This window comes from Triturus cristatus, chromosome 5_1 (assembly GCF_964204655.1).
Source record: "Triturus cristatus chromosome 5_1, aTriCri1.1, whole genome shotgun sequence".
NCBI classification, from domain to species: Eukaryota; Metazoa; Chordata; class Amphibia; order Caudata; family Salamandridae; genus Triturus; species Triturus cristatus.
In genome coordinates this window covers 440602265-440616780 of record NC_140587.1, presented here as the reverse complement: position 1 = coordinate 440616780, position 14516 = coordinate 440602265, and the positions used below count along the sequence as shown (strand labels likewise).

The window sequence follows — 14516 nt, the reverse complement described above, 5'->3', positions numbered from 1 at the left end:
TGCACTCTACGCCATTACACTCTACTGTGCAGCACTCCACTCTGCAACACTGCACTCTCCGCCAATCTACTATACATCACTGCACTCTACTTTGCAACATTGCCCTTTGCCACTCAATTCCATGCCACTGCATTCTACTCCGCACCACTCTACTGCACTCTATGCCAATGCAATCTACGACACTCTACTCTGCAGCACTCCACTGTACGCCACTGCACTATCTACCCTGCACCACTCCACAACACTCTACGCTGCACCACTGCACCATTCAACGCCACTCTACTGAACTCTACGCCAGTGCACTGTATGCCACTACACTATACATCATTCCCCTTCACGCCACTCTACTCTACTTTGCACCACTGCACTCTAAGCCACTCTTCTCTAAACCACTTCACTCTGCTCTGAAACAATCTCCTCTGTGCCACTCTACTCTGTGCCACTCCACTCTATGCAACTCACTCCATGCCACTCTGTGCCACTTCACTCTATGCCACTCCATGATACTATGTCACTCCACTCTGACACTCTAGTCCACTCTATGCCCTTCCATTCTACAACACTTTAATTCCTCCGTAAAACTTCAGAACACTCTATGCCATGCCACTCCATGCAACTCCACAACACTCGACTCTACAACATTCCACGCCACTCCACAATACTCCACTCTTTTATGCCACTAACTTTTATCCATGCTGGTGTACAACATGGCAAAAACACACTGGCAAAGCCAATAACTCTTGCAAAGGCGAGACCTGTTGGCTTTGCCAATGCTTGTTACATGAAGCCTACACTCAGAAGTAAAAGGGCACCCTCTATCTTTGGGCAGGTTGTGTGTCTTAGTGGCACACTTTGACTAGTATTCCAAGGTCTGAAGTTAGAGCTTGACAAGGCTGATCTCCAGTCTCAAGGCTTAAATTCAATTAAAAGAGCCCACCGAAGAGCGAAATCTTGCTATTCCTTATAAAAAACGGGAGTTTGGGCTAGAGGAGCTGTTTACTGTTTAAACATGGTTCAATCTCTGTCATTCCCAATTCTTTCTCCACACAACATAACAAGCACTGACAAAATCAATAGTTACGTGGCTTGTTTATAGTGAACATATTTCATCATTAATAATACAAAGCATGGACAGCCTGGGTGGGAGCAGTGAAAAGTTCACTAATACACAAAACAAGAACGTCACTGTAAGGAGGAGGGCATGCTACTGGAGTCCAAACAAAACATGAACAGTACAGACAGCAGTACAGACTTCCTTCACAAACCGTAGCAGTGCATGCATCCCCCATACCGTACGAATGGAATAAAACTAAAATCACATTTACCACGACTAAATGTACTTGATGGAAGTTAAACTATCTATTCTAGCTTCAAGCATTCCCCTTCGTCCCTTCTCTTCTGCTGCTCCATTTCCCCATCCACTTCCCCATGGTTCAGTACCACAAACCCCAAAAAGTTGTATAGTAACATGTTTGCAACTAAGGGCTTAGTAAGACCATTTGAAAGGGCAGTTTAAAATATATAAATACAATCCATAAACACAAATTATTTTGAGACAGAGCTACTTCCTCCAAGTATCAACTAATGGAACATGAGCAACTGATAAACATTTTGCTAAGAGGGAAAGAAACAACCGTAAATTTACCTTTTACAAGGAGTCTGAGTGAAACTTTCAACAGATGACTTCTGCGATGCTCTTGGATTCTGGCAATAAATACAAACACAAGGAGACCACAGTTTACAAAATGCATCATAAGACCAAGACACACGTTCTTTTCTATACTGAATTAGCTTTCTTACATTTGCAGCAAGCTTTCCATTCACAATCAATTATATATGGAAGAATTCAAGGTTACTTGGCGCCCATTAAACTCTTGACATCCAGCCAAATGCATCATAATTTAACAAAATAGGGTCTAAAAACATTGCTTGAAAAATTACATTGATGCAGGAAAAAGAGCCATGCGTGACAAAGCTATTGCAAATGCTAGGTTCATCTTGCAATCTACTCATTTAAAATTATCATAAAAACAGAAAGGGAGTTTTAGGATCAAAGCACTGGCACAGCTCAGATTAGAATCGCTCCTTTCCTAGGAGACTGCCATTCTAGCCACTGCTTTGTTCATAACAACATTTCTCTGCCTAGTAACCTGTGAGCCCACCGGACCTGTTCTAGGAGTACACTTCATCTTAGGGTTCTTAATCTCTACCTATGGTGAAAGTAGATAGTACTGCACGTTGATAGTTGAGTGGATTCCTCCACGGTGTACTTTTGCCACAACTGTTTCACTAATCCATGCAATCATGTCACTGTGTCTTGTTACGTTTGTTTTGTTTTTTAGCTGGGCTGAAACAGATGCCAAACTCTGCGAGGGTATAGGTCAAACAGGGCTGCATTATAATGCATCATCCAACTGGCTCCAACCGCCTGCTCCTCACAGCTACCCCTTACTCTCAATACCTCCCTGGTACCATCTTGAGACATCTGGGCAATGCCTTCTTCAATCTGATTCTTCTCAACTCCTCCTACTAAGGCGCACAGGAAAGGGCAGGGGGGGTTACGGGTGTCTTTCTTTTATTAGCAAATAGGGCCAGATATGTCTTAGGACCAAATCTCCTACTTATGACTAATGGCCCAAAATGCACATTAATACTACTATACAGCTTTGGCATTGTGGTTCCAGAGTTGACCGAGGACACTTCTTCGGGTAAGCTGGTTTACTAGTCGGAATAACCTTACGCACTCCTGGGTTGTTCCAAATCGGCCCTTTTAGGCAACTTCTCACAGCCCTCAGTGGCTACCCTCTCCTGCTTAAAGTAGACACTATTTAGTCATCAGTGGGCTATCCTGCTCCTGCTCTTGGGGTGACTACATGTACCCCCGAGTGGGCTGTTCTCTTCAGCTCCTGGGTGCACCCGATATAGTAATCAGTGAATTGTGCATACTGTGGTTGGAATCCATACAGCCTTTAGTGGGTTCTGCTTCTACGGATCCAGAGTGCACTCACTAGGATGTATTCTTTATCCCTGGGTGGAACAAGCAAGAGCCTGAGTGAGCTGTTCTCCCCAAAAAGTTAAACTTTCTTCAAGCCATATTAACTTATTGGCCGGTTGATTTATTTCTTTTTGGCCAGATTCCCTCAATTCTCTCAATTCAGGAAGAGCCAATAAAATTACTTCAATCCTTTCACCAACACTTTCCTGTCAGACACTGTACCCTACCTTATTCCATACCCTCCATAGCCTTTACTTCCCACTCCAATCCTACCGTTACACACCTTGTCCTTAGAACTCCTTCCTTAATCACACATTTCCTTCCCTCTCCATCCCCCTTTATTCAGTCTGGCCTGACTCTTCGTCTGTCATTCCACCATCAGGATCCTTATGACCTTCTTCCTCAACTTCTGGCCTCTCCAACAAGAGCCACATGGTACACCCACGCTTCTAGTAATCAGCTGCCATACAGGCCAAAACAAATCACCAGCACCACCAACTACTCCCTGACAATTCAAGACTTTAGATACTTTAACCGGCAAAGTACTTCATTAGCAACCTAAGCGACTTCCCGTACAAGAGCCAGCAGGGAACACCAGATCGATCGGTTGCCACCATAACTACTTTTCCTGCATCCTGATAAATGGCAGACGGTTAATCAAGAACAGAATGCAAATCTATGATCTACCCCCTGGCTACAGCCCAGACATTCTCTTAATCATAGACACTGCCTCACCTATGCAACTCAGGACGAGGGTAGTGTCTATGGAATTGCGCTCTCTCCTCTCTCAAATCGGTCTCTGTGACTCTTCGGTGGACTTGTATGTTTCAATCTTGAAGTGTCCTGGAATCTGCCCAATTTTGTTCCCGTTTGATTTTTTCTTTGTGCTTATTCGTTGTCTGATCTCAAGAGTTCTATACCCTCTTCTAGAACACTGATCACTTTCTCGTTGCACCTCCAAGTGAAGTGTTGAGCTGCTGGAAAGGAGCTTTAGCTCTTGATTTGTTCCTCCCTTAAGAATTTGGTTATTGGTCTTTTCTTTTCTCTTCTGGAGAGTGGCTGTTGCAAGGTCATGGTAGTGGAAAATTTTAGAGCCCCTGAATTGTGCCTGGCATATTTCATGACTGCTTCTTTGGCATTAAAGTAAGCCAATTTTGCTACAATGTCTCTGGGGCAGGAGGTGGAGTTCTTAAGTCTTCTTCGGAGTCTGTGGGCTATCACCACACTGACTTTGGCTTCTTGATGGTCTTGTAGAATACATTTTTAAGAGATTATTTAGGCAAGCTTATATGTTGTTACCTTATCAAGTTACAAATATATATGTTATCCCTTTGCGATTTGTTTGAGGCCTTTGCACTGGTCTTTTAGGTCCTTAACTTAATTACTAAAGTGTGCAATCAAGGTGTGAAAGAACTGCTCTGTGGATGTACCCATTTCAAGTTGACTATCTGCGATCTCTAGCCTTGGATTCAGGTGTGCCCCTTCATTATTGTTCCAACAATCCACTATCTAAGGTTATAGGAATGTGTGGTAGATTTACTAGATTGTACCCCTCCTTTTCAAACCCGCTCACATGTTTTCTTATGAGGCTTTGGCCCTTTCCTGCATGGATCATGCCACTCCCACAACCGGGGGATGGGGCCTAGAGACTCCAAGTGTCTCATGGCACCCTTTTAGGTGCAGCACTTTGCCATCTCTACGTGGGCCCTGGCGTCTCCTCACGAGAATTGTTGCTGAGGTCTGTGTGGACCCCTCACTCGCTGCTTGGGGGACTTGCTCTGAGATTGCAGGGGTGGTAGTCCAATGCAGATTAAACTGCCAGGCAGCATCAGCCAATGCCTTGCTTCACAGAATCGGTAGTCATCTGCTTCTTTGTCTTTATTCCGGAACACTCTCAGTAAAAGCGTAGCGGATGAGAGGTCTTGTGGTGCAGTAATTTCACTGATTCAGCTTTATCATCTTGACCGCATTTTGAACATCTTTAATGGTCAGTGGTTAGAGCAGCTAAACCACTGTCATCTGTGATGGGAAGCCCTAAAAAATATTTTTGAATGTGTCTAAACCTAAAGTCTTTACGTCAATATCCCAAAAATCTCTTTTCTATTAATAATACTGGAGAAGGTTAATACTCTACAACTACAAAATCATCGAGAACTCCATCACAGTTTTGGGCTGAAGAAAAGGGCAGCACTCTTAATAGAAGCTACACTATTGCATCCACACTAACTGATTTTCCCTGACTCAATGTTGCGGTTCTTGTTGAAGGGGAGGAAGTGGTTATATCTCAGACAGGAGCAGCAAGGTAATGGGAGAAACTAGAGACCTGGGGTCTTTAAGTGTCAGCTCTGCCTAAACCTTACTGACTCACTGCTGCTTACCCCACCCCACCTCAACCATAATGATCGCATAGACTTTGATACACAACACTTGAATTATAAGGTACACTACTGCAATCACACTTTAACCCGAAGCCTTTAAGTGTACTTTTCAGACCTCAGTCTTCCTGTTAGGACACTTGTTGGCGGGGAAAATGCAGTGATATCCTTCACTGGAGCAGCGTGACATAGGGAAGAAACGGAGACTGAGGTGCTGTAAGCCGTGAATCTAGCTAAACCTTGCTGCTGATTAGCTGGCCAACTTCAATCATAAATCGAGTCAAGAACCAAAGCAAAGCGTCAAAGGAGTCCCAGTGAGCATTAATTACAGTAGGCTCAGAGAAAAGGCTAGGCTGGCAGAAGAAGGCGCATGTTATTCTGAGTTTTAAGACTCATTAGTACATTGCGTATAAAACTTTTTTGGGTTTACATACACAATATTAAATACTTCGAGATCACTTGGTAAGACAAATGCACAACAAAAATGGAGGCAAAATGAGAGCGAAAGAAAATAGATATAGCATCAAAATGTGGTACAAGGTGGGAGGAGCCTAGCGCGCAACCAAGATGGCCGCGTAGGTGCGAGGCTCCCGAGGACCTCCGCGACCTCCTGAATTAATCCTGGCGATATCCTGTCCTTGTTGAGGGGACTGTGTCGGTGAACCCGAGCTGAGGCGCCACCCGTTCTTTGGGCTCGAATCGGACCCCGAACACCGGTGGGAGCATCGATTGAAGGTTGCGGCCTTCTCCTCGCCGGCCCCCCGGATTGGAGTAGTGGGGCGATCCGGGGACGAAGTGAATAACAGCGGCGAGCGGGGCTGGGCGACTCGCGTACCCCGCACTTTCACTTTCGCTTTTGCGCCCTCCTTGCCTCTGGCGGGGTCGGGCTGCGGAGCGGGGTGCGGTGGTGTTGCCTTGTCCAGGTGCCCGGCTGACCCGCCGGCGGTGGGTTGACCCGCGGCCCGGTGGTCGCCCCCGCCCCCCCCCCCTGACACCCGTGATTTGGTGTGGCGGCCCGTTTGGAGATCTTGGCACGACGGTGGAAGGGCCAGCATGTCCACCAAACAAGATGGCGACCGGGCGAAGATGAAGACAACCCGCCGTGGCACGGCGCACCAGGCCAATAGTATGGATCGCTATACGCTCCAGAAGGGTTCTCCGGAGACATCGCGGTCCTCCCTGGTGGGCCCGACGGAGGCGCCTGCCCAACCGGTGGATCTGACCCTCCGGGACGTCATGGGCGCCATCGCAGAGATGAAGGCCTCAGTGGACCAGCGTTTCGATACCTTGGCGCAAAAAATTGACTCGGTCCTGGTGGATGTGGGCCTTGTGAGGGCAGACTTGTCAAAAACGAGCGACCGAGTTGACTCCCTGGCCCACACCACAACGAGCCTCACTACGGACGTGGTGGCCCTCCAGAAGGAGGTGCGCCGGCTTGGCCAGGCGAGCGCCCTGATGGACCGGCGACTGGAGGATTCCGAGGGTCGGGCCCGGAGGAACAATGTTCGCATTATTGGTGTGCCGGAGGGCCGAGAGGCGGAGGCGGCAGATCTCTTCGTGGAAGAACTGATCCTGACCCATCTCCAGCCCCGGGGGCTGAGTAAGCTTTTTGCGGTGGAGCGTGCCCACCGGGTCCCTGGGGGCCGCCCTAAGACCGGTGCACCGCCGCGGCCTATTATTGCCCGGATTTTTAATTTCCGGGACAGAGACGCCATCCTCCAGACCTCCAGGCAACAGGGACCGGTCAGGCTGGACAACATGGATGTACACTTCTACCCAGACTTTACTCCGGCGGTCCAGAAGCAGCGACAGAGCTTTCTTGGTATTAAACGTCGCCTAAGGGACCTAAACCTCAAGTTCTCGATGCTCTTTCCGGCTAAGCTGAGGGTGGAGGTGGATGGCCGTACGCACTTCTTCGACCGGCCCGAGGTGGCTGGGGACTGGTTAGATACTTTGCCTGGAGATCGGGGTGGGGGGGGCGCGGCTGGCGGGGAGGGCCCGCCGGATCAGAATTGAGGGGTGACTGTATAGGCCTTGCTCTGGATATTGTTCCTTTACCATATATTGCTTTCGTATGTTCCCCTCCCAGGGAGGTCGGGTGGGGTCTGCTGGGGGCTTCCCTCCTCCTCGGGGGGACTAGTTAGTACTTAGCTACGGGGCGACAGGCACACTGCACTTTGGGGGGGCTGTCTGGGCTCATGCAGGGGTGCAGGGAGGGGGGAGTTTTGTTGGGACCGGGGGGTGGGGGGGGTGTGTTGTTTGTTAGCACCGCAAGGCAAACCCGCAACTGTTTTGTTGTTTTTAAGATGCTCGGTGGGGGGCGACCGATTGTTTTGACGTATGATGGGGGGTAGGGATTTGATTGTGTTGTCATGGAATGTTAACGGCCTGGGGGATAGGATTAAGCGTGGTGTGGTCCTGCAGTATTTAAAACGTATTTCTCCAGATGTTGTCTTCCTGCAGGAGACACACCTTATAGGTAACTCCTTTCATGCAATGAATCGGCGGGGATATCGTTTGGCGGCCCACTCCGGCTTCACTTCGGGCTCGCGGGGGGTGGGTATTATGGTCAAGAACTCGCTCCCGTTGGAGATTGACGAGGTGCGCCATGATGAGAGGGGACGTTACACTGTTCTGGTGGGACGAATGGAGGGTAGAGTGTTTATCTTTATATCAGTGTACGTCCCGCCTGGGTTACAAGCCACTACATTTGCGGACCTGGGGCGCCTCCTTCTGGACCTTCCGGGTGGCCTGTTGGTGGTTGGAGGGGACTTTAACGCGGTTGCCTCTGGGTCTATGGATCGCCATCCCCCTAGGGACCTCCCCCGGGCACAGGCGTGGCTGCCCGGCCTTTTAGACACGCTGGGCCTGGTGGATTGCTGGCGCTTAAAGCATCCCGTATTGCAACAGTACACCTTCCACTCGGGGGCCCATGGTAGCCTCTCGCGGCTTGATTACATCCTTGTCCCGGCGGCCCAGGCAGGGAGGGTGGGGGAGGTGCGCCATTTGGCACGGGGTATCTCAGACCACTCCCCATTGTTGTTGCATTTCGATGTCTTCCCGAGGGGGGATGGCAGGGTGGCCCCGATCAATGCATGGTATTTGCGCGACCCCACCATTCGTGCCGACTTGATCAAATCCTTACAGCGCTATTTCGATGAGAATGTGGGGTCGGTCCCGTCTGCCATCTCCCTGTGGGAGGCTTTCAAGGTGGTTCTTAGAGGGGAGGCCCTCTCCTTTATTTCCAATGCCCGGCGGCGCGAGCGGGAGGAGGTGACCCGGGTTGAGGCCGAGATTGCAGAACTGGAGGGTGACCTGGGGAGCGGGGTAACAGACGCCAAGTTGCATGTTTTGCACTTAAAGCAGGCGGCCTATCGGGCCCTCGTCACGGAGGCGGCCAGGGGCCTCAGTAGAGAGCAGCAGGGGCGATTGTATGATGTGGGTGACAAGGCTGGCAAATTGATTGCGTGGTTGGACAAGAGGGAAAGAGCGAGCCGCGTGGTGCCTTTGATTGAGAGCGTGGATGGCGTGTGCGTCACTGAGCCGGAAGCCATTGTCTCCTGCTTCGCGGATTATTTCCGCGAAGTCTACTCCCCGGTTTCTCCCGGCTCGGAGGAAGATTCCCATGCCTTGCTTCGGGACATCGCACTGCCCTCCCTTACGGTGGAGGACAGGGATTCGCTGGATGCCCCGCCCACCTCGGACGAAATTGCCTCGGCTATTCGCTCGGTTGCATCCGGCAAGGCCATGGGCCCCAATGGTATTCCCATTGAGCTATACAAGCTACGCCCGGATGTGTTGGCGCCCCACCTGCGCGCGATGTTCCTTGCGGCCCACTCGCAGGGCTCCCTCCCGCCGGACCAGCGTCTGGCTACAATTGTGGTGATCCATAAGGAGGGGAAGCCCCGTGAGCGGGTCACATCCTATAGGCCGATCTCGCTTCTGAACGCGGAGCCCAAAATCCTCGCCAAGGTGTTGGCCAACTGGTTGGTTGGCGTGGTGGGCGATTTGGTCCACCAAGACCAATCGGGCTTTATACCACACCGCAACACGGCGCATAATCTGCGGCGCTTACACGGGGTGCTCGCGCGTGTCCCATTTGTGCGGGAGCCGGCCATCTTGGCGTCCCTGGACGCCACCATGGCGTTTGATACGCTCGAATGGCCATATATTTGGGCGATGCTGGCGAAGTTTGGGTTCGGCCCGGGTTTCGTCAGCTGGGTCAAATTGCTATATTCGGGCCCGTTGGCGCAGGTGGTGGTGAATGGGCGAGTATCTGCCCCATTCGCGCTGGGGCGGGGCACGCGACAGGGTTGTCCCCTGTCGCCTCTCCTGTTCGCCCTGGCCATGGAGCCCCTGGCGGAGTGGTTGCGGTGGCACCCTTCTATCCGTGGTCTCCGCTGGACCCCCGAGCATGAGGACCGCGTGTCCCTCTATGCTGACGATATCCTTTTGTATCTCGCCTCCCCGCGCAAGTCACTGATCGTCCTGGTTGATGTTTTGCGCTCCTTCGGTCGCAACTCAGGCCTGGTCATCAACTGGGCGAAATCCTGTGTCTATGTGCTCTCCGGGGAGGCCCCGGTCTTGCCACGGGACTGTCCGATCCAGATTGCCTCCCAGGGTTTCCGGTACCTGGGTATATATATCACTCTTGACCCGGAGGCCCGCTATGAGCGGAACTTGCTGCCCCCCCTCCAGCGTCTGAGGGAGGACGTGGTGCGCTGGCGGCGTCTGCCGCTCTCGCCGCTCGGCCGAGCGGCCTTATTTAAAATGATGTCCCTGCCGCGCTTCCTCTACGCCCTCCAGAATACCATGGACCTGGTCCCGGCACGCTACTTTCGCGAGGTGGAGGGCCTCCAGCGGCGCCTGTTCTGGGACGGGAGGCCGCGTATTGCTCTGGCTAAATTGACGCTCCCGTGGTACGATGGAGGGGTCGCCCTCCCGGACATCAAACGGTACTACTGGGCCTCCCAACTAGCTGCAATTAATCATGGCCTTTACGGGCCCGCCTTGAACCCGGCATTTGAGATGGACAGGACGCTTCTGCCCGGTGGCGATTATAATCGAGCGCTCTACTCTGGCGCGCCCGACTCCCGTTTGACGGGACCGACGCGTGTCATGGTGCGTGTCTGGCACGCGGCTAATGCAGCTATGGGGTGGAAGGACCGTTTGACCCGAGCGTCTCCGCTGTATGCATCTGAGAGGTTGGGCTCCCTGTGGACGTCGAAGGGCTTCGAGAAGTGGGACACGATCGGAATCAGCACGGTGGGAGATCTCTGGACGAGGGGGGGATTCAAAACTTTTGAGACGCTGCAGGCGGAGTTTCAGCTGCAGGGCAGTGAGTACTTTCGGTACCTACAGGTCCGCCATGCGCTGGGCTCCGTCTTCCCGGATGTTGCATCCATTCCGGAGTCTTCCCCCCTGGAGGACAGAGTGCTAGATGGCCATGTCCCGGACAGCACGATCTCCCTCATATACAAAAAATTGATTAACGATAGATCGTGTCTGCTGACTAGTCTCCGCGAGGCTTGGGTTGCCGACGGGCTGGAGCTGGACGACGAGGATTGGATCTCCGTGGTGGCCTCTCCGAAAGAGGTGGCCATCCCGGCTCGCCTTCGTTTCGTCCAGCTCAAGATCCTTCACCGGGTCTACGTGACGGGGCCAAGGCTTTTACGTATGGGTTTTGCCGGTGATGGAATGTGTAAGCGTGGCTGTGGTGCGTTGGCGACTTTCATGCATATACTGTGGGAGTGCCCGAAGGTGGAGCGATTCTGGCGTGGTGTGCATGAGGTTCTACGAATGGTTACGCGTGTCGCGCTGCTGCCTGAAGCGAGGAGATGCTTGCTGAATGTCTGGGAACCAAATGACTACTCGGTCCCGCAGGCGCGGTGGGTGACTCTGGGATACATGATAGCCAAGCGTGATATTGCCCAATTGTGGGGATCCCAGAGGCCCCCTGCGGTGTCGGCCTGGAAAGAGCATATGGATTGGTGTATGTTTCGTGAAAAGGTGGTGTATGTGGCGAGGGGTAAGCCTGGGGCGTGGATGAAACTCTGGGGCCCCTGGAACGCCTACCGCGGGGGTATTTGTGAGCCGCCGCTGCTACCGGCGGCCTCGCCGGCTCCGTCTCCCTAGATGGCGCCCCTCCCTTGGCCGCGGGCGTGCGGTCCCCCAGTCCCTGATCTACTCCCGTCCCCCTCTTCAGAATTTTGCTGCTGGTTTGGATCCCCCACTTATGGAGCACGTGTTGTCACTTTGGATCTTGGGTTGCCTTGCGGTTGTGGTTTGTTTACGTTGTTTTGCGTTAAGAAAATGGAACCGTACTGTGGGCATGGAGCTGTGAGGCCTGCACCATTGATCACTCCTGTCTTTCTACTGTGCACCGCTGAGAAAGCTTTTTGCTGTATGTATGTAATATGCTTTTGATGCTCTAGCGGCCGGCCGTGTGGTTGTAGGCCCATACCTGTAACTTCTATAAACTGCAATAAACGGTTTCAAAAAAAAAAAAAAAAAAAAAAAATGTGGTACAAACAGAACCAATACCGGTAACTGGTTAATACTTGATTTCACAAGATTTTAATAATGCTTTTCTGGACGGTTGTAACCCAAAGCTAAGGAACTGTGGAGAATTTACAAAGCAAATCTACACCTATGGACGCTGCATCAGACTCACTTTCATGAATTTGATCCTACAGAGGTTAGCAACACTATCAGAGTGGGAGGAACTATTTTATGACCAACTCTGTCCACTCAATGGACAAAACGGTTGTCAGAAAAGAGGTCAACAGCATCACTTGGAACTAGGTCTTCTACGAATTATGAATTATCAACGGAATAATGACTTGGGATAACATTACATTAATTAAGGTACAAGTTAGTATTTGCCCTATCGTACCCCGAATTGATTCAATGACTGTTATGAATGTCTCCATACTCACAGCTCTGAGCTGCCAATCCTCCAAGATGGAAGAACACATTTTCCTATTGGAGAATATTGCTAACTCAGTGATTGAGATTTCAAAGTTGTCAGCTTAGCTGCAGGATATATTGAAATGGTTAAGAGCGATTACTTTGCCAAACCGTAGGGAGAATGAAGTCAGACAGTGGACACTGTTATATTTAAGGATTTAGGCATGATTCCAATGTACATCACAAGATTACACTAAAGTATCCCGACCAGTTGCTGCAAATCTCTCTGGACATAGAGTACACTAATCTTGTAAATGGACAGCAACTTAAAGATATAATTGTTTAAATACTTAAAGAGATACCACATCACTACACTAGAGCTTGAAGGAATGTATTTAATGAAGTCAATGTCTACATAGACTGCGTTAACGCGTATGATAAAATAAAACGAGAGTTAGAGACAAAACCTTTGTGTCCCTAAAGGCAGCTGTGAATTACACTTGAAACTCTGGATGAAAGTTCTAAGTAAGCGACTCCCTGACCTTCCATTGTACACTACTGTCCCCACCAGTAGGATTTGAGTCGCCATAAACACGAGCATCTATTCACAACAGGGTTTGGAACTCAGCCAATGTGTTGGTATATATCTAGAAGACAAACACGGTTCACCTCTTTAAGCATATCTCTTTTCGATAGCCTTAGGCTTCACAGAAATATAATTGAATGCAAGGTGAGCATAAGACATCAAGAATTGAGGCCACAGAGGTACCTTACAGTACTAATGGTCTCTAAGAGGGTTTCAGAAGAGAAACGTTGTCATCCTAAGCTTAGATCTTTGATGAGTTTATCAAAAAGCACGAACAATGTTTACTTTCTTGTAAATTATGCAATCTTGGCCCGAAAGAGTGATCTGGATCTGTCCATAGGTCTTGGATTTTAGATGTCGGTTCTTAAACGACATCCTGAAGGTGCACATAGTTGATACTAGCATGGCATTTCTGGATACTGTCACAACCAAAATGATCTGTGCATGTGTTTCCCTTTTAAGTATTTATTCAATAAACAACGTGCAAATGCAGGCATAAGCAGAGTTGAAATGTGAAGTGTGTGTAATATTGGGGACAATTTTATAAATTTTCAGTGGCTTACCCAGTTGTGATGATTATTGTAATTAATTATTTTAATGCTTTGTAACTCAGGGCCTATCGTATCCAGTACAATACAAGCCTTTTATTGCTACAGAAGGTTTCATGCTAAGGCATTTAAACAATATAGTGAAGGGAGATCTTTGCATCTAAGTCTTTACAAAAGATGATTACTTTGACACGCACAAAAACAAGGTGGTCAAAAAGAATATAAGATGCTAGCATGGTGTGCTGTTTAGTTGATCTCAGGGAATGTATCAGTGCCTTGTATTCAACCAACAAATGTAACTTGAGTCTCTGCAGTTTCTTCATCTGATTGGATCAAGCACACTTTTTTTTATATGTGGATGGAGAAGCGCCTCGGGGGTTTATCAGCCAGCGACCATACCATGTGTGCTAAAGTTAGTTATATGGGGCCCCAAGTGGCATACCTTCAGCAATTTTTAAGCCAGGCGTGGATTTTAGGGACTACTTTTTAAGCTCTGTATTTTACACAATTCCATCACTGACTTAGAAGGGTTGTATTCTGCATCCTTTATACAACAAAAAAAAAAGATTTAACGAACCCTTGCATTTATAGATTAATAGCTCTCTTGAATGTGGAGTCAAAAGATCACACCACAAGGCTGACGTATAATCTGAGACAACAAGCACAAACTGTTGCCCTGCTATCAGAAAGACTTCAGGGCCAATTGTGGTACGACTGATAAGATCATTGTTTTATCCATGTTAATTAACAAGAATGTTCATTTGGTCAAATCCTTTATGCAGGATTCACCGATTTCAGGTCAGCCTTCAACTGCACTGATAGCATGTGTTAAAATTGATCAAAGGAATGCTCTACCTGATAAGTATATGACAAAAATTGGGTTCAAATTAAACGGACTGCAAATACTAGATTATCATTGAGATTAGGCGGCATCCACATTCCTGCATTAAAATAAGAGGGTGAAGATGATGATGTCCTATTGAACAAAACTCCTAGGGGTGTACAGTGCCAACTAACTGCTCTCAGTTCCTTCTGCAAATCATCAATATGGATAACAGCAATAGGCTAAGAAAGAAAGTAACACTTGGAGGTGGTTGGTTGTG

At 49.3% G+C, this 14516-nt stretch overlaps 1 protein-coding gene across 1 annotated transcript in view; it reads right to left on the bottom strand.

Moving 5' to 3' along the window:
• Positions 1 to 14516, bottom strand: part of CFAP418 (cilia and flagella associated protein 418) — a 173386-nt gene that overhangs the window by 35539 nt on the left and 123331 nt on the right. The window contains exon 3 of the mRNA XM_085605224.1: positions 1646 to 1704. Coding sequence (XP_085461350.1) covers positions 1646 to 1704 — 59 coding nt within the window. The remainder of the gene's footprint in view (positions 1 to 1645; positions 1705 to 14516) is intronic.